Consider the following 26147-nt stretch of genomic DNA (forward strand, 5'->3'; position numbering starts at 1 on the left):
CCCTCCCGGTCCGGGATGCTGCTGCCGCTGCTGCGGAGGAGCTGCTTCCCTTCCTCCTCTCCTGGCGGCGGCGGCGGCGGCGGCAGCGGCGGCGCGGAGCGGGTGGAGGGTGCGCGGGGGCCCGGGGCGCGCGGACGGCGTCCCGAGCGCGAGCCGTATGCGTGCATGGATCCGAGCGCCGCGCTGCACCGGCGGCCCGCGGGCGGCGGCCTGGGCGCGGTCTCCCCGGCGCTGTCGGGCGGCCAGGCCCGCCGGAGGAAGCAGCCCCCGAGGCCGGCCGACTTCAAGCTGCAGGTCATCATCATCGGCTCCCGCGGCGTGGGCAAGACCAGCCTGATGGAGCGCTTCACCGACGACACGTTCTGCGAGGCCTGCAAGTCCACCGTGGGTACGCCGGGCTTGGGGCGGGTGGGCCTGCGGGGAGGTCGGGGCCCGGTCCCCGTGGAAGCTCTGACCACCACCTCCCCTCCCGGGGACAGGCTGTTATCCGTGGCCCGTTCTGCGGGTGTCCCCGGCACTCCCGCCGTGGGAACGTCTGACATGCGAGCCGCGCACAGGCCGGGTCCCCGTGGAAGCTTCGAACCCCCCCCCCGAGTTTTCCGTGGCCTTTCCGCGGGTGTCCGACCCCAGAGCCGGCACATTCCCCCCCCCCCCCCCCCCCTCCACCCTCCGGAGCCTTCTCGGGTCATGAGTTCAGGGTGATACATCCGCGGAAACTCCCGGTCCGTTACACCAGCTCACCCAGGAAAACAGCTTTGTGAGGTGTTTTGAAAAGTAAAGCCTGGGGGTGGGGGGGACCGCCCACCGGTGCAGGTCACCATCCTAAGCGGGATCGAACCTTTTAGCATTCCGGACTAGAGGAAAGAACCACAGCTTGCTTTCTCATTTTTCATCCGTTTTCATGGTTTACTGGAAAGAAGTTGAAAAATGTTCGCACTAAAGCTGCACTCCAGTTTCTTGTTTTGTGTAGAAATGTAGGGCAGAGGGATTTCGGCTGTGTTTATCCTTGACCTCAAATAACCAGGTGACAGGCAAAGTGAGAACCATTCCTCCAGCACCCACCCGAGGTCGGTGAAATGTAACGCTTCTACTTACCTTACACGGGATCAGGATTTGAAACTGCCAGGGAATGTTTTTGATGACGTTGGACTGACAGGACCTGACATTGAGATTTGTCAGGGGTTTGGGAACCAGTAGTGCCCATGGAAAGTTCCCAGATTTGGGGTGACGCTATAGAATAGGCTGCCCAGATTTGAGGTGAGTCTACAATAAACGAGCAGTAGGGACTGAACAGGGAGTCAAGAAATGTTTGGCGCATTCGGGAGAGACAGGTAGATCTCTGTAAGTTCGAGGCCAGCCTGGTCTACACCTTGAGTTCCAGGACAGCCAGGGCTATGTAGAGAGATCCTGTCTCAAACAAGCAAAATCTCAGCTTGGAGATCTGAAATGGTAAATACATATACACATATTTACAGTTGTAACCATTGATGGCTCCCATTTTTGAGATTCTGTAGAGAATTTTAGGGACTCTCCTCAGAGAGATCATGAGATCATAATTGGTAAGTTGTCAGGTAACAAACAAAAGTATGGCAGGTTTTAAGTACTTGCTGGGAAATTAAACCTCCAATTTTCACATTGACTTTTTAATTTCCTTTTTGAGTATGCCCCTTAATGCTTTTTTTCCCCTTCTTCCTTTTTTTTTTTTTAATATTTATGTTCCTTCCACCTTTTTTTTTTTTTAATGTTTGTCTTGGGGATGTGATATTGAAATCCAGTAACAATTATACCTGTTGCAAATATCCAGTCTTGGATCATGAGAGTATATAGGGAGTTATTAGCCAGGAAATGAGGCTTATGTTATTTTGTTAGTGTCTAGCTTAAGTGCTTATGTTATTTTGTTAGTATCTGACTTAAGTGCGGTAGGTTTGAAGGCAGTTGAGGATTATCAGCCTTTTATGGCCCTATACTTACATATGTAAAAATGAAGGGTATGATTGTGTTTAATTCAGAAGGAAAAATCAGTGCAGATACTAACACTAGGCAGGCATGAGGTGAGCAAGGGGATGGGTAAAGATCTCCAGAGCAGGACTCCCACACTCTAGAAAGTTTTCATGGGGGACATAGCATATGGAGACCTTGGCTGGCTTATAGTTCTGAGAAGGGTGGACCTGGCCCGTGACCTTTCCCAGCATTGGCAGAGTGAAACCATCCTGGGACAGCATGGGATTACATAGACTATCTGGGAATGAGCAGGGAAACCGGCCCCCTTACACACATAATTATGTGTAAGTGTGTCTCCCCACACTGAGGGTGGTTAAGGGTGGTTGGGTTTTTTTCTTTTGTTTTCGTTTTTGGTTTTTTTGTTTGGTTGTTTGGTTGGTTTTTCGAGACAGGGTTTCTCTGTGTAGTTTTGGTGCCTGTCCTAAATCTCGCTCTATAGACCAGGCTGGCCTCGAACTCAGAGATCCGCCTGGCTCTGCCTCCCTAGTACTGGGACTAAAGGTGTGTACCAACGCCGCCTGGCTGTTTTTTTTGTTTTGTTTTGTTTTTTTCTTGAGTGTTTTTGTCTACTCCATGTGCATGCTATAGTAGTTAATTTCAGTAAATATTTTTTGTTGTGGGGAGTTCAGAGAAAGATGGTAACCATGGCTTAATCATAGCCTGAAGACACTAAATGCTAACAGATTCCTCTTTAGCTCCTGCCTGGGAGTCCAGCTGCCCTCCTAGTGAGCAGGTCATTTGTTGAGCACCTGCTCTGTGTTGGCTGTTGATCTGCCTGTGGGGTAAAGTGGAAAGCAGGGGGTGGGATCAGTGTGCAAGAAGTGCCAAGTTCACAGGCAGCTGGATGACAGTGGAGAGTACTTAGCTTAGAAGCACCTCCTGGCTGGGGCTGAGAGTTGCTTAGAGCATTTCTTCCCATTGAACTGTGGGCAGGCTAAGTTCATTCCTTAAGTTTTTTTAGAAAATGCTGTTTACATATGACTCTGGGTGTGCTATGGCCTTGTAGCTACTGTTTGAGCAGAAACTCATGGGATCCCTTTGTGGCCTGTGTTTCTGGTTTCTTCTCATCCCGGTACAAAGAGCCCCACATGGAGGATGAGTGTCTTCCCTGGCGTTGTTTTCCTTACTGAGTCAGGGCTTGTAGACGTTGGCTGCTTCTGGAAGAGACCACAGTCCCTGAGCATGTGGACACAGAGATGGGTTTCAGAAGCAAGAAATGGGTTTTAACCCGAGATGGGTTTTATCCGACACCTGTGGACTTTGTGTAACAGGAAATAGTGGAAATCATCCTTAGGGATCTGAGGTGGCAGAACAATGTAAAATTTGAATCAGTGAAATGTTGGGCTTTTTTATTGTTGTGATTAATTATCAGAGCAGACTGGGTTTAAAACACATAGAATTCACAAGGGTATGAAAAGCTACAAATATTTAAATTATTTAATGGAAATTATCTTGGTAGAATGTGATTTTTCCAAGTAGAATCGTATTTGTGGAACTGAATTACTCTGATGCAGCAGGAATAATGAAACCAGTTCTTTTCAAAGGAAAGGAACAGCGTCTGTGACATTAGAGAGATGGGAAAAAGAAAGAAGTTTGCTGTAGACGCTGGCACCCATCTGAGCTGAGCTGAGTTGGGCCAGTTTCCTAGTTCCTTCTTTGCCTAGACAGTGTCTCTGACATACTCGAACCGTTTCCTTCCATGGACACCTGTAGTGTAAACATACTTTACATGCACTGCTAGGAATCCCTAGGTTCATGTGGGATCCTGTGATTACTTTCTGGGTGGGAGACAGAGAAGCTGTGCTGAGTTTCCAATCCGCCTTCTTTGCGCTAAGATACCCTTAATTTAGCATAAATGAACTTTTAAAGTATAGTTCAAGAAAATCCATTAAGATATGTTTGTGGGACGGGGGCGGGGAGGGTCCTCTGGAGAGATGACTCATTGGTTAAGAGTGTTACTGCCTTATAGAGGACCAGAGTTTGGTTCCCAGCACCCACATGAAGCAATTGTGAACTCCAGTTCCCGGGATCAGACACCCTCTTCTAAAATACTGCATTAAATGACCTTCCTGCTATATTTATAAGATATGTGAAGCACAAATGTTGTGTTTAGACTTCAGCCAGTCTGTCATCTCATTATGTATATGAAAAGTATTCTTAAACTTTCAGAACACAGCAGTAAATGGATGTAAAGCTGTCTAAACCAGAATTCTGTTATTCCTGAGCAGTAAAATTCCCCCTAAAAAATGGTAGCAACCATCATAGGGTCATCAGTTCTTTTATTTTGCCAAGTAAAGATGTTTTAAAAAGCCACCATCATCAGTTCCAAAAGAGAGAGAGAGATTTAAAATGAAGATGGGAAAAATTAGGAGCGATCAGGTAGCAGATTTAAAACTCTTTAAATTTCCCTCTGGGGACCTTCGTCCTGCGCAGCAATAATTACAACTTCCCAGCCCTGCCTTTGAGAAGGCCAGATCTCAGGAGACAGCTAAGGACTTAGAGAAGCGATGCTAACCTGTTGGCCACAGTCCTTGTCTTGTCCTCCTGGATGTCCTCTCTAGTTCATGCAGAGATGGGGCATGCCTAAGCAACCCAGACAGGCTTCAGCCTAGGCCACACCTGCGGGAGTACTTGAACTGACAACAGAATTGAAGCCTCATAAAACAGGTGGCTGAGTGAGACCCATGCAAAAATGGCCACCCGGCTTGCCTCCAAATGTAGTTACAGATGTCCTTACTGACTGTCTGGCTTGCCTATAAATGTGGTCGTAGTTGTCTTTACCCAGAAGTTTCAGAAGGGTATGGAGGAAATTGGGCACATTGCTCTTTTGTTTGGAACTTTTAGGGCTGAAGTTTGGGTGGAATAGTCAAGGTGTGCTTGCTTTTCTGGGTTAAAACTCTAATTTTGTTTTGATTGCTCTTCTGTGCTTAAATGCAGTCTTCCAAACCATGGCACGTATGCTGAGTGTTTCACTGAAGAGAGTTGTGGGGAGGGGTGCTGGAGAGACGGCTTAGCACCCCTAAGAGTTAAGAGCTCTGGCTGCTCTTCCAGAGGACCTGGGTTCAGTACCCAGCACCCACATGGCAGTTCATAATCATCTGTATCTCCAGTTCTAGAGGACCTGATGCCCCCTTCTGACCTCAGAGGGCACCAGGCATGCATGTGGTCCACAGATATACCGGCAGGCAAAACACCCACACACATAAAATAAAAAAGAGAGGAAATTGGGGAAGAATGCCCAGAATTCCCTTTTCCAAACGTTGAGGAACAGGAGACTTCCCCGTTGCCCCACCCCCTGCCAGAGTGATGGGAGACCGCAACTCAGGGAGAAGCAAGTGGAAGAGGAACTGAGGTCTGGGTCTCAGGCCCAGGGAGCGGCACTCTGTGATTGGACTTATTGAGGGAGTCAGTGTAAGGCCACAGACCTGTGCGGTGTCCGCCGCGTGACACCTGGTGGCTGTCTTTCAGAGAAGACATTGGAGATTTCTTTGGAATCAACTGTACAGGGAAAATAAAAACTTCGTTAGACCTGGCCCCAGAATGTCCGCCTTCTTGCTTCTCGCACTGAAGAGGGAAAGTCTTATATGCATGATAGGGGTCGGAGTAGAGGTGTGCTCCTTCTTTCCAGCCTGTGGACTCTGCCAGGAGCTCCGTTGGGAGGCCCTGAACTGGTTGGAGAAGAGAGGTACCGAGGATAGGTAGATGAGGGTTGTTCTACAGCCTAGGCATCTGACACATTGTTCCAACTAAGTAAGCATTGGTCTGAACTGGGAAAGAAAACGTGGTCACTCGGCGCTGGCGAATATTTTGTAGAGATTCTATATATCTACATCAGACCATTCTCGGAGCCATTTAAATAGGGCACAAAGTTGACACCCGAATACCTGGCTTATCCCCTTAGAGGTGATGTGGGTCACAAAGAGAGTGGCAGTCCAGTGTAAGGAAAGAGGTGAGAGCCATTGTGTCTCATCAGAGGGAAGAAACTGATTATTTACCTTTTTTCTTTCTGTTGCACAGCTTTGATTTTGGAAAAGTATTTAGAAAACAAAACCACAGACCAAACGCAGTGCCCTAATTGAGTGTGGTTATGTTGTTGTTTAATTCTGTAAAGCCAGGAAGCAACAATACAGACCTAACAGGACACCATGTGTGTACCTCTGAAAGGTCTCCCCTCCTCCTCTTCAGTCTGACGGGCTGCTAGGACACTGTGTGTACCACTGTAAGGTCTCCCCTCCTCCTCTTCAGTCTGACCGGCTGCTGACTCCAGTGCTTGTGGTCCTACCTTCTTAGCTTACCAAGTAGAACAAGTTCCAGTGAACCTCTGGCAGGCGGATGAGGAGCCTTCCTGTTCCCCGCCCTTCTTAATGTAGAAGCCCCTGAACTTGGCTGGCCAGAACCCTGTGATGTCACCGTTCCCTGTCAATAAAGAGCTTGGCCTTTTTCTCCCATTTTCCTTCCCTTTCTCATACTTTTTTAAATTTATTTACTTATTTATTTCTTGTATGATAAGATGTTAGTACTCTCCTGTTGATCAACTCAAATAAAATTTCAAGTCAACAGTCTTTTTTTGTTCTTTTAATTTTTACTCAAAAAGGGAAGCCCTGTTCTTCAGCCGCCATGGCCTTTCCCTGTGCTGCCCAGATCGGGGAGTTTGGCAGGTAGCAAGCTGGACCTCAGTTCAAGCTCTTCTGTAAGTTACCAGTGTGTCTTTAGGCAGACCACTTCTATCGGGCTCCTCGGTCAATAGAAGAGGCTTGGAGGTGCCTTCTCCCTAGTTTACGGTGTAGGAGAAAGTGGGGATACCATGTCCTAGGTACCTGGCCCAGAAAGGTAATCCATCCTTCTGCTTTCCATATCGGTGCTGTAAATGCAGAAACTGCCAGGAAATCCATCCTTTAAAGATGTGCACAGTGTATACTGTAGAGTAAGACATAGCAGTGTCAGCCACAACCTGGTGAACTACGACCACCTCACAGGCCCTGCACTGAGTAGCAGTATGCTAGTTGAGCATCTGTTCCACAGTTCCACAGCTGTTCGGACTAAGAACTGGCAATGATGTGTAGTGGCCAGGGAGTAGAAGAGGCCTGCTGGCTTCAGTTTTCTGTTTGTTAAAGGGATACACTTCAATGAGATAACACACATGCTCTTAGAGTAGTACCTGGAATACAGCAAACACCAGCACAGTTAGTTCTTGGTCCTTTTACTTAAGAAGGGATAAGCACCGTTTTCTGAGGTTCTTCCTGTATACTTCCATGAAAACAGAACTGTCTCCCGGCGTGGGCACTCCGTGCTCCCAGCCTCTCCCTGCCTTGTGCTATGTTGCCGTGCCTGTGTGTTCGCATCAGGTCTTCTCTGTGGCTTATGCGTCCCTGTGTCGGGCAGAGTCACAGGGTAGTCTGCATTTGTCAAGGCCAGAGCGAAAGAGAAGGCCGAGCTACGTGTGGCCCTGCCCTGCCCACAGTCTGGCGAGCCTCTGTAACGATGCATGGTGGGTTTGCACACACCCCCTTTTTAGAGATTTGTTTTTATTTTATGTGTGTGGGTGTTCTGCCTGCATGTATGTCTCTGCACCACGTGTATGCAATGCCCTCAGAGGCTAGAAAAAGGTGTCAGGTCCCCTTGAAGTGGAGTTGCGTGTGGCCCCAAGCTGCCGTGTAGATTCTGGGAACCAAACCTGGATCCTCTTTGAGAACAGCCAGTGGTCTCAAACCACCGTCCAGCCCTCTCTCACCTCCAGTTCTGATCTATAATAGTGTCTCTCTGTGATCACGAGATGATATAATTAGAATATTGTTTTTAGTTTGCTGAATCCTCAAACGCAGCTTAGGGAGGAAAAGCCAGTCAAATCCATGAGTTTTTACCCATAAGATTCTTTCGGGGGCTGGAGAGATGGCTCAGCAGTTAAGAGCACTGGCTGCTCTTCCAGAGGACCTGGGTTCAATTCCCAGCAACCACATGGCAGCTCACAACCATCTGTAATTCCAGTTCCGGGGGACCCGACACCCTCACACAGACATACATGCAGGCAAAACACTAATACACATACAATTAAAAGCTGGGCTTGATACAATAATAGAAGAAGAGCGGGTCTGGAGGCAGCTGGTCGCATCTGCCTGTCCCTCATGGTACACAGTTCACCCTGTCCTCTTCTCAAGAATGATGCAGCTTGGGCAGGAGACTTATTTCCAATAATATTAATAATAATAATAATAATAGTAAAAGAGGCTGTCTGTCATACACTTAGTGCCTCCCACCCAATGTTGGACTTGCCCCTGTGACTTGGACACATCTCTTAATTTAGTCTGTCACTGTCAAGGCAGGAATATAATGTCCCAAAGTGGCTGACATTGTCTAAGGTATATGCTGGGAAAAAAAGTCGTGCTCCACACCGAAGGCAGTAACTGTGACAGAACTGTAGTGTTACAACCATTTTCCATGGAGACCTATGTGAGAGCCTGGAACTCCACAGCTGTGTTACTGTTCAGGAAAGTCCAGCGCCGTCCAGGGCAAGCTGCAGGACTTGAGTTGACAGAGAAGCAAGGTTACCCTACAGGAGGGGAAGCAGGGGGCTGCCTGTATCCAAGACTTGGACCACAGCATCGTGCTTTCTTTAGACTGGAAAGGAACGTGAAGGAAGGGGAGTCTGTGTATTTCTGCTGGTTTCAGTTTTGTGACTTCTTAGGGCTCAGCAGAAAGAAACAATGTTTTGGAAATGCTTTCCCTTCTGGCCTTCCTAGGCAGCAATTGCTTTGACTCTGAAAGACAGACCAAGAAGGAAGCGAAGCCAGGCTCACCTCTAGCGCCATGATTATGACAGTAATGGACCGTTTGCAGAACATTGCACACACCTTTTTTTCTCACCCACCTGATCTTTATTATAAGAGCCTTTAGTTGTTCACACACGTGTGAACTCGAATCATGATTCTGCTGTTGTGTTAGCATGTGGTCTAGCAGTTACCCCTGCTGTCTCTGATCAGGTGTCCCTACAAGATGACATGGCAGTGCCCACCTGACTGGACTGCCATGAGCACAAATATCTGACAGATACGACTGTCATTGCTACTAAAACAAATGAAGGTGGAGCATGAGCCACAGTAGCTGAGAGACAGCACCCATTGGAGTAGGGAGCCTAACCCTGTAAGCCAAGTCCTTTCTGGAAACATCACTAACATGTTTTCAGAAGACTTCTATACAATTGGAAGCTTAAACATAAGTCAACAGAATAATCTATTTAGGGATTACTGCTCCATGGAAGTGATGGGATAAGTAATCTGTTACCATAGTAATCTCTGGGATGTTTACAGCCTAGTAAGACTGTCCTTCGCAGAATTGTAGACCAAGTAAAATGTGTCTGTACATGCACACACACATGTTTATATCCACCACTCCCATTCTACAGCTGCCTTCTCCTCTGCCTCTTGTCTTTAAAAAAACAAAAAACAAAAAACTACTGATCAGTCCTGAAAATCCCTGATTTTTCCTAAATTACTCTACAGCATTTAATGGAGAAGAGAGGCCAACTTTGAGTCACCATCAGAGTCATTGAGTTGCTGGTGGGTGCTGGGCAGTAAGCCAAGGATGCTAGCTAGGTCTTTGGAGGATGGAGCCTATGGCGGAGGCCAGCAAAGAAAGAGTGCAGAGCCAGAATCGGGGTGGGAGCAGGGTAGGTGTGGTCAGGGAAGGCTCCGTGGGAAATCTAGGATTTAAAAGGTTTCTGGGCAGACAAGAAGGTTCTCTAAGAGTGGATGGCAGGGGAAGGTACTCCGTTGCCAAGTACATGGTGTGTTAATGTAGGTCAGTGTGACCCAGCTTTGGGGGCAGGGACTGTCCCCATTAACCCAGAGGGTAGTGAAGGCTGCTTGCTTGCCTGTTAGTCAAGAAGCCTCTGAGAAACTGGGTTTTCGGCAGCGCTGTAGATAGTTGTGAAGGTGATTCCACTCCGTCCCTGAGAGTGGATGTATGTGTAGATAGATGTGAAGGTGATGCCGTTCCGTCCCTGAGAGTGGATGTGTAGATAGATGAAGGTGATGCCACTCCGTCCCTGAGTGTGGATGTGTAGATAGATGTGAAGGTGATGCCGCTGCGTCCCTGTGTGTGGATGTGTAGTTCTCCATTCCTGTCTATGCTGTCTGCCCCTAACGCTGTGGCCCAAACAGTTGAGACAGTTGCTGGCTTGATGTCATTTATTAATTACCAGTACCATTTCTGTGGCATGCAGGTGGTGCAGATACACAGCCTAGAGTCATTTTATATATTGAGGCAACGTTTTTAGACATGTCCAGTGGTATACTTGTAGTAATACAAAGATGTGTCCATAAATTTAATTAAGTTTCCAATCATTACAAGCTACTTGGAGCTGTTAGGTACAGTGCAGGCTCTTTTATTTAAGGGAGGGGACAATTTCAATGAGCTGTTATCATTTGTAGACTTGATTTTTTTTTAAAGATTTTATTTATTTATTATGTACACAGTGTAATGCCTTCAGGCCAGAAGAAGGCACCAGATCTCGTTATAGAGGGTTGTGAGCCACCGTGTGGTTGCTGGGAATTGAACTCAGGACTTTGGAAGAGCAGCCTGTGCTCTTAACCTCTAAGCCATCTCTCCAGCCCGGTTTTTTCTCTTTTTTTTTAGAGTTATTTATTTTGGGCATATGAGTGTTTTTGCCTGTAGGCATGTATTTGCACCATGTGCACACAGTACCTGCTGAGGTCAGAAGAGGGTATTGGAACTGGAGTTACAGGCTGCCATGTGTGTGCTGGAACTGAACCCAAGTCCTCCGCTTCCAGAGCAGGGAGTACTCTTAACCACCTCTCCAGCCCGGTTTATAGACTCCGACTTCGCCCACTTCCCAGCTCTAGTTTCCACTCCAGTTGCTGATGCTGTTGTGGTTACTGTGCTCATTAGTACCGGCTCTCCTCGCTGGCTGAACAGATCCTCTGTCCAGCTTCATTTCAAATACCTGATCTTGTTTCCTGGTTTTGAGTGTGAATGCCTGGTCCTTTTATTTTCGTTCATTAAGCTTTGTGGTTAGAAAAATAATTCTCACAGAGGACTGCCAGCACAGGTAGGTTTTCAAACTTGAAAGCGTGGCGAGCACATGACATGTGCAGGCACAACCTGACTTAGCACGGGTGGCCTGCCTGGCTGTTTGAGTTCTGTTAGGTGACCGGAAGCAGAACTCAGGAGAGATGCCGCTGGCCACTTCTTTTCAGTAAAATAACAGATTTACCAAAGTTATATCTTCTTGAACTCAGATTCTGAAAACAAATTCATCTGAAGTAGGGAAAAAAAAGTGAAATCAAGGGAGCTGACAGGATGGCTGTATGCAAAGCTCCCGTCACCCTTGGAGCCGGACGACCTGCCCCCTGGTAGGCACGGTACAGAAAACCAACTCCTGCAAATCGTCCTCCGACTCCACTCTCGCACACCACAATAAATAAACAAATAAGTAAACGTTTACTTCTTAAAATGTGAAATAAAATTGTAGTCATGGCAACTTGACTCTGATCTGTAATTCACATCGCAGATTCATGTGGCGAAGAAGTCCTACATTTAGGTTAATATTGTGAAGACAGTGGTTTGTCACCAAGCTGTGCCATGTCACAGGCAGAGCCGACAGTGTGGTTGTACTCGGAGGTGTCGCTTTAAGGTGCTGTTACCTTGGGGTGAGTCGTTTGGGAGCCTTGCTCAAGGCCATGGGCCTGCACAGACCTGCTCTCAGGTTCACGGCTGTGCCTAAGAGCCATCTGCCTTTGGGAAGCAGTCAGCTGGAGAGTGGAAGGTGACACTGTGTCGGTCCGCCTTGCCAGTCTGGTGTGAAGGGTTGAGAATTGAAATTGCCAGGTGTGGTGAGCGCACGCCTCTAATCCCAGCACTTGGAGGCAAAGGCAGGTGGTCTCTGTGAGTTCTCGGCCAGCCTGGTCTGCAGAGTGAGTTCCAGGCCAGCCAGGGCTATGTAGAGAGACCCTAATTCAAACAAAAAACAAATGAACAACATTACAAAATAATTACATTACAAAAATAAAAACAAGAGTTGATACATAGTGGACCCATCTCATTGTGACATTTTATATTCACAGAACTTCTCTGCTGTCCATCTAGGGGCTGCCCACCAGCTCAGTCTTACGAACATGTCTAGTGTGTTGCTAATTTTAAACCCAGTCACATGTCATTCTGTTCACCTCAGATCCTCATCTGACCACTGCTGCCTCAGGCCCCAAAATGGATGAGCAGAGGACAGGCAGAGTCACTGTGCTGGCCCTGGTCACCTGCACATGCCTACTGCCTGGGATCGTCCTTCTGGGGTCCCGGCAGGCTGCTGGGAAATAGATCCAGAAGAGAACCGTCTCTGGTGCCGTGGTTAGGCAGCATCTCCTCGCTCCTCCGCTTGTCAATACTGTGTTGGAAAATCTATAACTACAAAAGATACCAGATGAGATACACAAATGAAATTTGGATTTTTCAAATTTATTTGAAGCTTACTGGTCTGATTTTAAGGAAAAATATTATACTTGGTGGTTTGCTTGCAGTATTAAAATGAATAGAAATTAAAATCGAATATGCTAATCTAGATGGGTAGATTTTTTTTCCTTTGTGTGTGTGTGTGTGTGTGTGTGTGTGTGTGTGTGTGTGTGTGTGTGTGTGCTGAGGCCTTACTTGGTTGCCCAGCCTGTCTCTAACAATTTGTTCCTAAGTAATATACTGCGTCATGTGCATATTTACCAGCACTTGTGAGGGCTAAAAATGTTAATATGTTAATAACTTACCAAATGCAAACAAAGGCTGCTTGAAATCAGGATTAAATTTCAAGTTTTCCATCTAAGAATCTTTATCTCTGAATTGGCATCCTCTGTACATGTTGCTGTGGTTTTTAATTGGCACCAGGAGTCATAGATGACATGTAATAGCAGGGGCTAGGATAAGCCAGGCGTGGGCTCCTGGTCAAGTGTGGAGAAGGAGAGTGCCCAGAGCTGCGGGTCTCTGCACATCCGTCCCTCACCCCTTGGAATGCTGGCAATACCGATCCTTTTAGTTTTCTGAGTCATACTTACAAGTAGGGTTCTTGTGATGCACTGCATCTCTATTATTTTTGCCTCATATTCGCTTGTTTTATCTACAGGTGTTGACTTTAAAATCAAGACTGTCGAACTGAGAGGGAAGAAAATTAGATTACAGATATGGTAAGTCCAGTCTGCCCCGGTTACGCCCTGTGTGGGTGTTTAACAGTCCACACGCTTGGCTACTAAAAGGGACCCTGAGCCATCTCACCTCATCTGCTTTCCTTCGCTCATTTTAAAATCAGATAACCAGCTCTTCCTGGAAACGGCTCCTTACGTCCCACTCCATCTGCACGTGGGGCGTTGTCCTGAGAGCCTGTTTGAGCCTCTCTGCCTCTGTTTTCCGATCACTGACATGTCTCCAAACTGCTATCATTAAAATAATTACTTGATTGCATGTCTTGGACTGCTGTGTGGCTCAGTGGTAGAACTCTTTGCTTGGCATGTACAAGGCCCTGGCTTCCATCCCTAGCACTGGTAGGGGGAAAGGCATGTCTTCATGTCTTTAAAATTGCTGCATGGTATTCAAAGGAGCCCAATATGTTTGTAACCATATCGTCAGGAGGGAAAAACACATCACCTACACAACAGCTCGGGCCCTGTGCTGATAAGTGTGGACTTAGTGTGGCAGGTATCCCCTTTCCTGCTGGCCTGTGGGTGCTGTGTGACTGGGGCATCTTCTGCATACCAGAGGGGACCCAGAAACCCCATCTGAGGAGGCGAGATCCTTTCTCAGCTCAACATTGGAACAAGAGGCCAGACCAGCTGTGTTCTAACTGTACTTGAGGCTTCAATCCTTCCCTTCCCTATTAACAACTCACAGTGGCATCCAGAATCCCCCAGGTTGCTAGCTGCTTCTATAGAACAAAGGGCGGGGTCTGGCGCGTGGTGCTTGAGTGGCAGCCCCGCTGAGCTGTGTGGAGACTGCGTGGTGGTTTTCCTAACTCAGGTGCACCACTCAGCTTACTAACTCATCTTGGCAGGTGGCCCTCAGCTCTGACTGTCTGTCCACCGTCTGTGTGTGTTTGCTTTCATCCACGTTAACCGCTGCCGCATCTGTGGTCTCACCGGTCATCTAACGCTTGACTGTTAGTGGCATGTCTCCATCCTCCATCCATGTCCTTGTCTGGGGCCCAGCTGCAACCGAGCCAGCCTTGCTCTCCTGGTGTCCTGAGGTAATGACTTTCATGTGGTCATCTGCAACTGTCTACCCCACAGAAGGGCTTCGGGGGTTCTATGGTTTTGTTTGTTTTTAACAGTTTTGCCTAAGTATTTGATAACAAAAAAATAGGTTTTTCTTACACTAGTCCAGAAAAAGGTAACAGTCTTTGTTTAGTTCATTGCTGTCCATCCGATTATCTCCCACGGGCTGGAGAGAGAGAATGCTTCCCTTTCAAAGGATCTGGCTTTGGTTCCTAGCACCCACGTGGTAGCTCACAACTGTCTGTGAATTCAGTCCCAGGGGATCTGACGACCTCCTCTGACCTTGTTGGACACCAGGCACATACATGTACACACAACACACATGCAGGGAAAGCACCCATATACATGACATTTTAATCTTCGACACTAGCCACTGTTCCTAACTAGAAGTGCTCAGGACAGCTTTTGAAGGGTTCAGGACACATCTACCTCTGTACCTAGCATCTGTGGCTGTGTTCTTTTTCCCTGAGAAGGGTAATGTAGCTAATATTAGAATGTGTGTACAGCTGGTTTGAGTGGATGACAGGCAGAATATGTTCTGAGGCTGGAGAGATGGCTCAGCAGTTAAGAACAGCCCTTGCTCTTGCAGAGGACCTGAGGTTAGTTCCCAGCACTCACACTTCATGGCTCACTCACAACTGCCTGTAATTCCAGTTCTAGATCTGGCACCTTCTGATCTCCAAGGGTGCCCTCACACATACACATTTTCCAAGGGCGCTCTCACCCATATACATTTTTTTTTAAATCTCTCTCTGAATTGACGTCTCCACACATACACTTTTTTTTTTAGCTGCGTCTGAATGTTCAGGTGCCTCTTGTTGGTTATGTCTGGTCTCCCCCACAGTGGCTTCGACTCAGATCAGTTCCTGGCTTTCCTTATGGAAGCCTGGTCCATGAGAGCTGGTAGTATGTATTCAGCCACGTGGCCTCTCAGACGGCTTTTCTCTTAGATGGGAAAGCATTCTCCAGAAACTGCTCTCTGCCCTCTCTGTAAATTTCTGCAGCTGTTGGCAGGCATGGGGGGTGTCACTGGGGAAGATGGTGGTGTGTCACTGGGAACGTCACTGGGGAAGATGGTGGTGTGCACTGGGGAAGAGTGGTGGTGTGCACTGGGGAAGATGGTGGTGTGCACTGGGAAAGAATGGTGGTGTGCACTGGGATGTCACCGGCGAAGAGTGGTGGTGTGCACTGGGATGTCACGGGGAAAAGTGGTGGTGTGCACTGGGGAAGAGTGGTGGTGTGCACTGGATTTACAGAAAAGTTGATTGCACACTCTGCATGGAATATTCGTGGCAGGTTAGGAAGTGGGACTTGTGTGTGAAAAGTACTTAACAGAGCAACTTAAGGGCAGGGTGCCTTGTCCCAGTTCATGGTTTAGGGGTGTAGTCCCTCATGGTTTAGGGGTACAGTCCCTCATGGTGGAAGGGGCTTGTGGCAGGAGCCAGGAGCAGCTCACTCACATCTCAGCAGCCCAGGAGACAGATGGGAATGGGATGCTTAGTCTGAGAACCCAGCCCGAGCAATGGTGTCGACAAATCCAGTGCAGGCCTTACTTACCCTTAGCTGTTCCTCTCGCAGCCAGACAGGCCCTGTGACTCACCAGTGCCCAGAGTTGCTTAATCTGATCAACACTCCACACAACCTTTTCCCTGAAGGGATTTTCAGAGTGAATCTTATTTCTACAATACGCCAGCTACTTGATTAATCACACCATACTCAAAAGACTTTTTCTTCTGAAATATTTTATTTAAAAGGTGAAAAATGAGCCAGAGGAATAGCTCAATGATAGAAATAATTTTTGTACTCATTTTGCTGGTTAAAAAAAAATTCTGGGGTCGTGGTTCTCTTTGATTATTTCTTCAATAAAAGTGCAGATTGGATACTCTTACCCAAAATGCTTAGGACCAGAAGTGTTCTGGATTTTGGAATATTTGCATAGATACAATGAAATAACTTGAGTACGGGTCCCAAATCTAAAGGTGAAACTCATTTTACATGTACTTGAAGATAATCTTGTACATCTCTAGTGTGCCTGCATTTCTTGAGGTCAGATATAAAATTTTTCATGTGTGGCATCAGCATCATGCTGGCGCTCAAAAAGATTTTGGGACATTTGGCTTTTTAGATTGAAGATGCTCAGCCTCTACTGTTTGTCATGCTTCAGGGTCCAGGGCAGTCTCCACGCCATTGCTGTTGTGCTGTGTTTTGTGTGTTGTCCGGCGTGTCCTCCTGCCATCAGCTGGGGCTTCAAGACCGCAGTGTAGCTGGGAGCAGCATTTCAGGACCCAGGTGGATGTGTTGGGCTGTAGGACAGAACCTGGCTTTCCTCCCTGGAGCCAATTGGTTGCCACAAACAAGCTGTTAAGACAAACGCCTTTCTTCTTGATCATTTCTGTTTGTGGTCATCCTAATGAAAATACTATACTGGAGTCCTGCACGTTTAAAATCCCAAAGGCTTCAGCTGTCTGTCACATTTTCATGTTACATATTGTTACATTTTTAATCCCTCAATTATGTTTCAAGGACCACTTTTTTTCTCTATACTTAAATATTTCTTCATGAATGTACACAAAAACTTAATGTGCCACTAAAATAAAATGTGTCCAGTAACATGTAGTTTCTTGAATTTATGTGTATATGTGTGTTTGAGTCAATATGTACACATGAGTGCAGGTGCCTGTCTAGTCTGATCCCCCAGAGCTGTGGTTACAGGCAGTTGGGAGCCATCTGATAGGAGCATTGGGAACCAAACTCGAGTCCTTTGTACAAGCAATATGCGTTCTTAATGCTGAACTGTCTCTCTAAGTTACTGTGTGGAAATGGACCTGAAGCCTTGAAATATGTCTCCTACCATGATATGAACATAGGATTGAAATGGTTGCAGGGCTGTAGAGATGGCTCAGAGGGTTAAAAGCACTGAGTGCTCTTCAGAGGTCCTGAGTTCAATTCCCAGCAACCACATGCTCACAGCCATCTAGAATGAGATCTGGTGCCCTCTTCTGGCATGTGGGCAGAACACTGTATACATGATAAATAAATAAATATTTATTTAAAAAAGAAAGAAAGAAATGTTTGGCTGGCTGTTTCTCTTTACCTATCAGCCCAGTCTTTATTGTAGGGGAATCTTGTCTCAACTAATGTGTGGGTGGATAGGTTGGTTGGGTTGGGTTTTTGTTTGTTTGTTTTTAAGATTTACTTATTTATTATGTATACAGTGTTCTGTCTGCATATATGCCTATGCGCCAGAAGAGGGTACCAGATCTCATTACAGATGGTTGTGAGCCACCATGTGGTTGCTGGGAATTGAACTCAGGACCTCTGGACGGACAGTCAGTGCTCTTAACCTCTGAGCCATCCCTCCAGCCCTGTTTGGGAATTTTTTGTTGTGGTGGTGGATTGGTTTGGTTTAGTTTGGTTTGGTTTGGTTTGATTTGGTTTGGTTTTTAGAGACAGAGTTTCTCTGTGTAGCCCTGGCTCTCCTGGAACTCGGGTTATAGACCTCGAACTCACAGAGCTCCACCTGCCTCTGCCTCCTGAGTGCTGGGGTTAAAGGTGTGCGCCCCTATGCCTGGCTGTTGTCCTTCAGAGGACAGAGTCTGATTCTTTTCACCAAGGCCGAGGCTCACGGCCACCTGTAACTCCACCTCCATGGAGTCTGAAGCCTCTGGCCTCTGAGGCACTGGCCCTCAGGTACACATGCAGACATTGTACACATGCATGCACACAATTAAAAATAAATCTTTTAAAATGTTAAATTACCAAACTAAAAAAACAGAGTTAGAGTAATTTTTCAGCTTGAACCAAAAGCGAAGAGACAGGTAAAAATAAGATCCCACAGTACTCTAGTCAGTGATGATTTAGCTGAGAGCAAAAAACCCAAAGTTCTCTAAATGAGCTCTCTCTCTCTTTTTTTTTTAATAATGGATTTTTCAAGACAGAGTTTCTCTGTGTAACCAACCACTCTGGGTGTCCTGGAACTCATTGTGTAGACCAGGGTGGTGTCAAACACAGAGATCCACCTGCCTCGGCTTCCCAAGTGCTGAGACTAAAGGTGTGGGCCAGTGCCACCAGCTTGAAATGAGCTCTTTACCATTGTGATGAAAGTTCAACTTCCCCTGGGCAGTGGTGGCGCACGCCTTTAAACCCAGCACTCGGGAGGCACAGGCAGGCGGAGCTCTGTGAGTTCGAGGCCAGCCTGGGCTACAGAGTGAGTTCCAGGACAGGCGCCAAAGCTACACAGAGAAACCCTGTCTCAAAAAACAAAAAAGGAAGGAAGGAGGGGGAGAGGGGAGGAAGGAAGGAAGGGAGGGAGAGAGAGAGAGAGAGAGAGAGAGAGAGAGAGAGAGAGAGAGAGAGAGAGAGAGAGAAAGGAAAGAAAGAAAGGAAGGAAGGAAGGAAGGAAGGAAGGAAGGAAGGAAGGAAGGAAGGAAGGAAGGAAGGAAGAAAGGAAGAAAGAAAGAAAGAAAGAAAGTCTTCCTGGAGATGACGGTGGGGAGAGAGTGTTGGGATTTTCTGTAGCTTTCCAATGTGACACCTCTTCAATACTTGATTATCTTTGTGGAGGCTGCAGAGACGGCTCTGTGGTTAAAATCACTTGTTACTCTTGCGAAGGACCCAGCTTGGGTTCCCAGTTCCTACATGGTGGCTGACAACTATGCCTGACTCCAGTTCCAGGGGATCTGATGCCACCTTCTGATCTGGCACATATGTGGTACGCACATGGACATGCAGCAAAGCACTCATACAAATAAACACATCTTTAAAATTTTTAGATAAATAAAGTGGCTCCATACTGCTGTACAGTAGACAGTTGGCTAATAACCCATTGAATGGAATCAACTCTTCGCTTTCCCTGCTGCTCAGTCATATGTGGTTGAACACAATTTGGTGCTTTGAAGAGTAGAAAATAACTCAGCCTGCATTTGGGGGATGCAGAATAGTCATCCTAAAAAAATGTTTTTTCCTGCTGCAAGCATTCAGTCAGGCACCAAAGGCAGGTTAGAGAGAAGTCTGCAGTGGGACTACAGCAGTTTTGTAAGTGCTCTGTCTCCCTTTCTAAAGAAGCAAATGACCCCATGTTTTGATGTCCTGACATTCCGGTTGTGACTTTAGTCTGGATAAACTGTGGATCTCAGCGGGGAATCTGTCTCCGTTTATGTGATTTGGTTGTTAATCTGTATACAGATAAAGCACGTGTCTCCTCACAGTATAAGACGGCCTGAACGTTTCCTTGTCCGCATGTCAGGCTGGGGAGAGTACCCCGTACCCCTGGGGTGGAGGAGGAGCGAAGTGGGTGTTTGCACCAGCGTGTGGGCTGCCTATCCATTGGTGCGGGAACTGATCTTTACTGTGGGAACTGATCTTTACTGCTGTTTCCTAGGGATACAGCAGGACAGGAGAGATTTAACAGCATTACCTCAGCCTACTACAGAAGTGCCAAGGGGATCATATTAGTGTATGACATCACCAAGAAAGAGACCTTTGACGATTTGCCAAAGTGGATGAAGATGATTGATAAGGTACGTGTCACATCCTCCTGTTGTGAACTCTCAGGTTCTGGGCATCATATCACGACTCATGACAGGAAAGGGGGAACAGGGTGACCGAGCATCCTTAGTGGACTAACATCATCTTATCCATACACAACCTCATTAGAGGTGAAGCAGGGATGAAATAGATTGCCTAGAATCAGCTTGTAACAAAGAAAACAAGCTTTCATTCTGGTCAGAACCCTTACTTACTCTGTCTGCTCTATAGACTAAGCAGGAAAGGTTGTGTGGACACTCTTTATGTACTTTATGGTGCCCATGGGTGATCCAGGGGCCTAATCATCCTCAGCACTGTAGATGTTCTTTGGTTCCTCATTTTGAACAATAGAAGATTTCTCTCAGCTTAAAATTGAGTCATTACAGGAAATTCTGTGTCTTCATGGTTAATGTGAACTGTATTTTGTGCTAGGAAATGTGTGTAGCAGTGCACCTTTAGAAGACAGAGCAGCTGGCTTGAAATGTGACTGTGTATGTACATTGACCACAATTTGAGAGGTTCTGTCCCCTTAGGCAATAATTAGATGTTTAATTCCTTTATTTGTGTACAGTTGTACTAAACCTGACTACACTGTGCATGTCATGTAGCCGCCAGAAAAGGTGCACTTCTGGTTTTACTAAGCAGGTTTTCCCTGTGTGCCTCTTCATGGTATGTTAGGGACCAGTGTAAGAAATAGGACTGGGCATGATGGTACCCACCTTTAATTCCAGCACTCAGGAAGCAGAGGTGGGCAGATCTCTGAATTTGAGCCAAGCCTGGTCTACGTGACACCTTCTAAACCAGCCAGGGCTACACAGAGAAACTCACCAACAACAAACAAGAGTGAAGCAGGGCTCTGCCCTCCACTTGCTCTGCCCTCGGCATTGGTCACTGAGTACACGGTTACCCTCATGCCACAAGAGAGTGACTGTGCACAGAGAAGGCCTAGTCTCCAACACACCCCCCCCCATGGATAGGTTTAGGGATATTATGAGGTAAAAAAGCAGAGGGTTGAGGATGTGGGGGAGGATAATTGGAGGGATCAGTGATCTGCTGTGTGGCTCTTCATATGCAGTGGTGATGGTGTTAGCTGTTGAGACCTCCTCATCTGAGAAGAAGGATTTGAGTCTTCATGACATCAAAACATCATTCATCAGAGGCCCAAGTCAAGAGTCGGGTTTAAAAAAAAAGCCAGCTCCAAGTCCCTACAAGAGTAACCTGGTAACCCATCACCCCAGAGCTGGTGGGGGAGCTCAGCGGGTAAAGATGCCTCCGAGCCTGATGACCTGAATTCATCAGGTGACCTGACGTGGTAGAAGAAGAGAATTGTGTCCTTCCTGCAGGCTGTCATCTGACCTCCACACACGTGTCATAGAGCATGCATGCACATGCACAAAACCAAGAAAATCCAAACTCTTAGTCTCCTAACATTGTAGGGGTTGGAGTGTCGTCTACAGCAGAGTCAGTGAGAGACTGATAGATGTGATTTGTAAAGCCACCTCAAATCAGGCGTTAGGGAGGGACTCAGAATCAGAAAAATCAAAAGTACAAAGCTGGTTGGTATTAAATGAGGCTAAGCCAGCTGTTCGCTGGAGGTTACCATCAGTCGGAGTCTGGGCCAGGCCTGCTAGTGGTGGGTATCTATATTCCATTCCTTTCCTTCCTTCCTTCCTTCCTTCCTTCCTTCCTTCCTTCCTTCCTTCCTTCCTTCCTTCCTTCCTTCCTTCCTTCCACATGGTTTTTCTAATTCTTGAGTTCACCTATTCAGAAGACTAGTGAGGAGTGTTCTCCTCTCTGCCTGTCCTGTATTCTATCTATAGTTCCTTGTGTAAGAGTTCTTTTTTGTTTGTTTGTTTGAGATAGGGTCTCTCTGTGTAGCCCTCCCTGGCTGGCCTTGAACTCATAGGGATCCACCTGCCTCTGCCTCCCAAGTGCTGGGGTCAAAAGTGTACACAACCAAAGCCATTAAGAGCTATCATTTCCGGAATGCTCAGCTTGGGTCAGGCTGTCCCATCATCCCAGCCAGTAAGGTTGGTGTTCTTGCTGACACCTCCATGTCAGCAAGACACCCACATAGGGAGCTGCCTCCCACCCCTTCTCCTAGCCTCAAGAGTACTTTGGCCATGATCCCCAGGTTCCTTCAATGCAGTCTGCTTCAAATGACTTTTTAGACGTACACAAAGTGGAATGAATTATTCAAGAGATACTAACGGACCTATATTTTTTAAAACCTTGCAGATACAGCTTAAAATTGTTTTGGATTGTAAAGTTAATGCTAACTTCTTTATAGCATAAAAGTAAGTGTAAAATCTTGGACTGACTCCATTTTGTCACCAGCTGTTTTCCTGTGAGGGCCTTCCTGTGCCGTTCAGTGTTCTTCGAGCAGAAAGACTTGCTTTGTTTTACACACCTTGCTTCATTCTTTCCCCATTTTGTTGACCTTTGGCCTTTTACAGTTGAGGACCATTTCTGAGTACATAGCGTTGCCTGTTGTTTTTAGTCATTTCCTTCACAGAGTCTAAAGACTGGCTGAGGCCAAGGCCAAGACCGTGGTAGTTGTTGGTGCCTCTCGGAAGGTGCTTTCCAAAACACTGAGAGCCCTGTCCACCTCAGGAGATGCTCAGAGACAGTGGAGGAGAATGAACAATAAGAAACTGATGACAAGTTGTGTGGGTTTGCATTTGTCTGTCAGTGTGTGACGTCTTTGAAATCCCACAGTATGCTTCAGAAGATGCTGAGCTTCTCTTGGTTGGAAATAAGTTGGACTGTGAAGCAGACAGAGAAATCTCCAGGCAGCAAGGAGAAAAGGTGCGTGGATGTGGGGTGCTCCGAAGCACGTCGGGTGCTCCCAAGCACGCCGTGCCCTGCAGGGTGTCGCTCACGGCTCGCTCATGTGCTGTCCGAGTACAGAGTGCCATGGTAACTGCCCAGGCCCACCCTTCGAACTGTTCACATCAGTATATACTGTATTTTATGTGACTTGACATTTTATACAGAAAAATTGTTCTTAGGTTGTAGAATTTGCTTTCATGATTTTTTTTTTCTCCTGCCTTGACTTTCGCTAAGGATCCAATCATGGAGAAGCATTGATACTCATATTTTAAATGTCAGATCACTATACATTTAGACTCGTACACACATAATTGGATTTAAAGGTCTCTAGAGATTTTGTTATATATATTGCTATTTACTTACAGGACTTTGCTGTACACACGAACCTGATATTTGAACATAGATGGGACTTTACAGACCCTGAGCTCCCCCTCCCTTAGTGTAAAGCACAGAGTCTGTGGTCCTGTCAGAGGCCCGGCCTGACACACCCACATAGGTCTGGGTTGCACCACGTGATTAAAACGAGCACATGTCTTCTCAGTTTGCACAGCAGATAACTGGGATGCGGTTCTGTGAAGCCAGCGCCAAGGACAATTTCAATGTGGATGAGATATTTCTGAAACTCGTTGATGACATTCTGAAAAAGGTAAAAATAAATACATGTGCCTGCTCAGCTAGCTGCATTGGCAGCTGTTGCTCATGCCTAGGGTTTCGGAGTCCTTAGGGTTGATAGTCTGTTTCCTTTCCTTGAGATAGAATGTTCTAGGGTGACTTACACAAGGTCTCATGACCATGAGAAGCTGGGGCATGGCTCATTGGTAGAGCATTTGCCTAGCAAACTCGAGGCCCTGGATCCCTGCCTAGCAACATATAAATAGAGTGAGGCTGAGTGTGTAGCACTGTGATTACAACATTTGCTTAGCAGCCACGAGCCCTACGCTCAGTCTCCTGCACTGCAGGTAAATAAAGTACCGTGTCTATATGACACTTCCTTTTCTTTTTTCCTCTTTTCCCAAAGATTTAAGTTGAATCTGGAGCCCCTTTGCAGTGTACAGCCTTCCTTAGAGAAGGACCACAGCTACTGGTCTTCCTCAGGCCCCTCCCTAGACAGGAACTGTCACAGAGGATGCCTCACTGAGCAGCAGTGGTCTCTTGGACATCTCACAGCCACTAGCTGGTGTCCCCCAGAGGGGTGACTCTAGGAACCCTGAAAACGCCATCACTAGGTGACTCACAGTGCTCTGTAGACAGCCGCAGCGTGTGTTGTTAAGGACAGCTGTACATGTTACAGGCACAGTTCTTTTTTCCCAGATACTTTTCCTCAGAGTTTCATTGAATCTGGCAGTGTAGATCCTTCCAGATAGAGAGGGCTAACTGTTAAGCACTAACTGATTATGTCACTTGGGCCCCAGGGGGACCAACTCATTGATTGTCACAGACATGACATGATTCAGAAGCAACTGATAAAATGGCTGTTTATGTACCTGGCGAGGTTGCTCCTGTTTTCTTTAGACGATGGACTGGCTTTCTGTTGATTAATCTGTTAAATTTTCATCATAGTAGATTCTGTCCAAATAATGTGTGGTTTTTATCACACTCCTAGGGATCAAGCCTAGGGTCTTCTCACACATGCTGGGCAAATACTTCTCACCAAGCTGCTTCCCAGCCTCTCCCAGTGGCATAAAACAATACTTCAGAGATGGGTCAGTGGTTAAGAACATTGGCTGCTTTTCCAAAGGACCCCGGTTCAAATCCCAACACCCACCCAGCATTTCACAACCATCTGTAACTCTAGTTCCAGGACCCAGCACATATACACATACACACACACACACACACACACACACACACACACACCTGGCTTCATCAGGTAACAGGCATGTGGTGCACAGACATATGCCCATACACATAAAACAAAGGCTGTACAATTGAGACCATTGCCTCTGGCTTGCAAGACTGAGGTCTTTGTGTTCTCTCCTTGTCCTTTAGATGCCTCTTGACATTTTGAGAAACGAGTTATCCAATAGCATCCTGTCTCTACAACCAGAGCCTGAGATCCCACCAGAGCTGCCTCCACCTAGACCACATGTCCGATGCTGTTGAATTGCTGCTTTGGAGACAGAGTGCAGACAAGTCCTAGAAGGGGAAACATTCTGTTCTGCACTACAATCATGTGACAATTTCCTTTCGCACTTTGTAACCCAAGTCAGCTACACACTAACTTGTAAATATGCAAATATGCAATCCTGGGTAAGGTCGGGTTATAAGTTACATACTTCCCTTCAAATTATATTTCCTCATTACCCCAGTGTGTAGTGTGCGTACACTGGGGGGCGTAGTACTTCCAATCTGAAGAATGGGAGAGAAGGTGTAATATCTCTTGAGTACTGTAAATGTCCTTGTTAATTACACTACGAGGCAGATACTCCGGTGAGAAGAGAGGACCTGGTGCTTCGCTTTCTGTTTCAAAGAGAAATCTCCAAAACTGAAGATTCCTGGGAAAAGGAGATGGGACAACTGCTTTTTCTTTATTTACGAGCCTTTCCGGCTATGGCATCTTGAGGTGTGGGGTGTGTCTGCCCCAAAGCAAAGCTCCCTCCCCAGCTGCCACGGGGTTATCTATCACGTTATGTCGTGAGAGGTTTTCCCAGGTAGCGGGCTGGATCGGACTGGGTCCTGTGGCTGCAGAATCTGGGGTTTTCCCAATGGCCGGGACATGCTTTTAAGAATGACTAAGATCCAATAGAGAAAAGACTGCTGGGCAAGGATTGTAGCTCAGGGTTTGAGCATTTGCCCAACACATGAGGCCCTGGCTTCAGTCCCCAGCATCACAGGGGGGTGGGGGAGATAAAGGAAATAAAAATAAAGAAGACAAATTTTTGAAACTATAGAAAAGATTTTAAAGCCACACTGCTGTCCTACACAAATCCTGTTTAAAGGGGTTTAAAGAGTTACATTTTACTCCATCAGCAAACACACATGCATCTGCCCAAGCATCCTGTATCTTTGTAATGATGGACTTCTCCCACTGATGGCGAAGCTTATTCCTATTAAGCCTAGACTGTGTTCAAGTTTTCTTGTTTTTTGGGGTTTTTTTGAGGGTCTGATAAGGAATTTGTGAACTCTATCTTTGGTATATCTTTTGTTAAACTGCACTGTTTTGTTTAGTCAAGGTAAATAAGTATGTATTTGAATAACTTGGTGTGTCCTGAGTGTTGTGGTATGAGAAGCATCGTGGTCTTTCTACACTAATGAAGTGCAAATAAAATTTTGTATTTATGAATGACAGTTGAATCGCCCATATATTTATGCAATTATAAATTATGCATGCCCGCATTGTTCACCAGCTCCAAATCTTTTTTTTTTAAAGATTTATTTATTTATTATGTGTACAGTGTTCTGTCTGCATGTATCCCTGCAGGCCAGAAGAGGGCACCAGATCTCATTACAGATGGTTGTGAGCCACCATGTGGTTGCTGGGAATTGAACTCAGGACCCTTGGAAGAGCAAGCAGTGCTCTTAACCTCT

The 26147-nt window shown here is 46.6% G+C and overlaps 1 protein-coding gene across 2 annotated transcripts; it reads left to right on the plus strand.

The window, feature by feature from the left end:
• Positions 1–25907, plus strand: Rab12 (RAB12, member RAS oncogene family). 2 transcript variants are annotated; one of them, XM_052750188.1, is made up of 6 exons: positions 1–388; positions 13121–13181; positions 19642–19780; positions 22506–22595; positions 23161–23265; positions 24609–25907. In XM_052750188.1, exons 1-6 carry the CDS (start codon positions 16–18, stop codon positions 24720–24722), a joined length of 882 nt encoding a protein of 293 aa, XP_052606148.1. In that variant the 5' UTR covers positions 1–15; the 3' UTR covers positions 24723–25907. The 2 variants fall into 2 exon arrangements, with proteins under 2 accessions (XP_052606148.1, XP_052606149.1); XM_052750189.1 differs by lacking the exon at positions 22506–22595.
• The last annotated feature ends 240 nt before the right edge of the window (positions 25908–26147 follow it).

The sequence above is a fragment of the Peromyscus californicus genome, unplaced genomic scaffold, assembly GCF_007827085.1.
Source record: "Peromyscus californicus insignis strain IS unplaced genomic scaffold, ASM782708v3 Scaffold_21__1_contigs__length_65335640, whole genome shotgun sequence".
Lineage (NCBI taxonomy): Eukaryota > Metazoa > Chordata > Mammalia > Rodentia > Cricetidae > Peromyscus > Peromyscus californicus.

Excerpts from the sequence above, each read along its gene's own strand:
- Rab12 (XM_052750188.1), top strand. The coding sequence starts at position 16 with ATGCTGCTGCCGCTGCTGCGGAGGAGCTGCTTCCCTTCCTCCTCTCCT. Across the intron at positions 13,182-19,641 it reads AAAATTAGATTACAGATATG|GGATACAGCAGGACAGGAGA; the intron begins GTAAGTCCAGTC and ends GCTGTTTCCTAG. Across the intron at positions 22,596-23,160 it reads CCAGGCAGCAAGGAGAAAAG|TTTGCACAGCAGATAACTGG; the intron begins GTGCGTGGATGT and ends ATGTCTTCTCAG.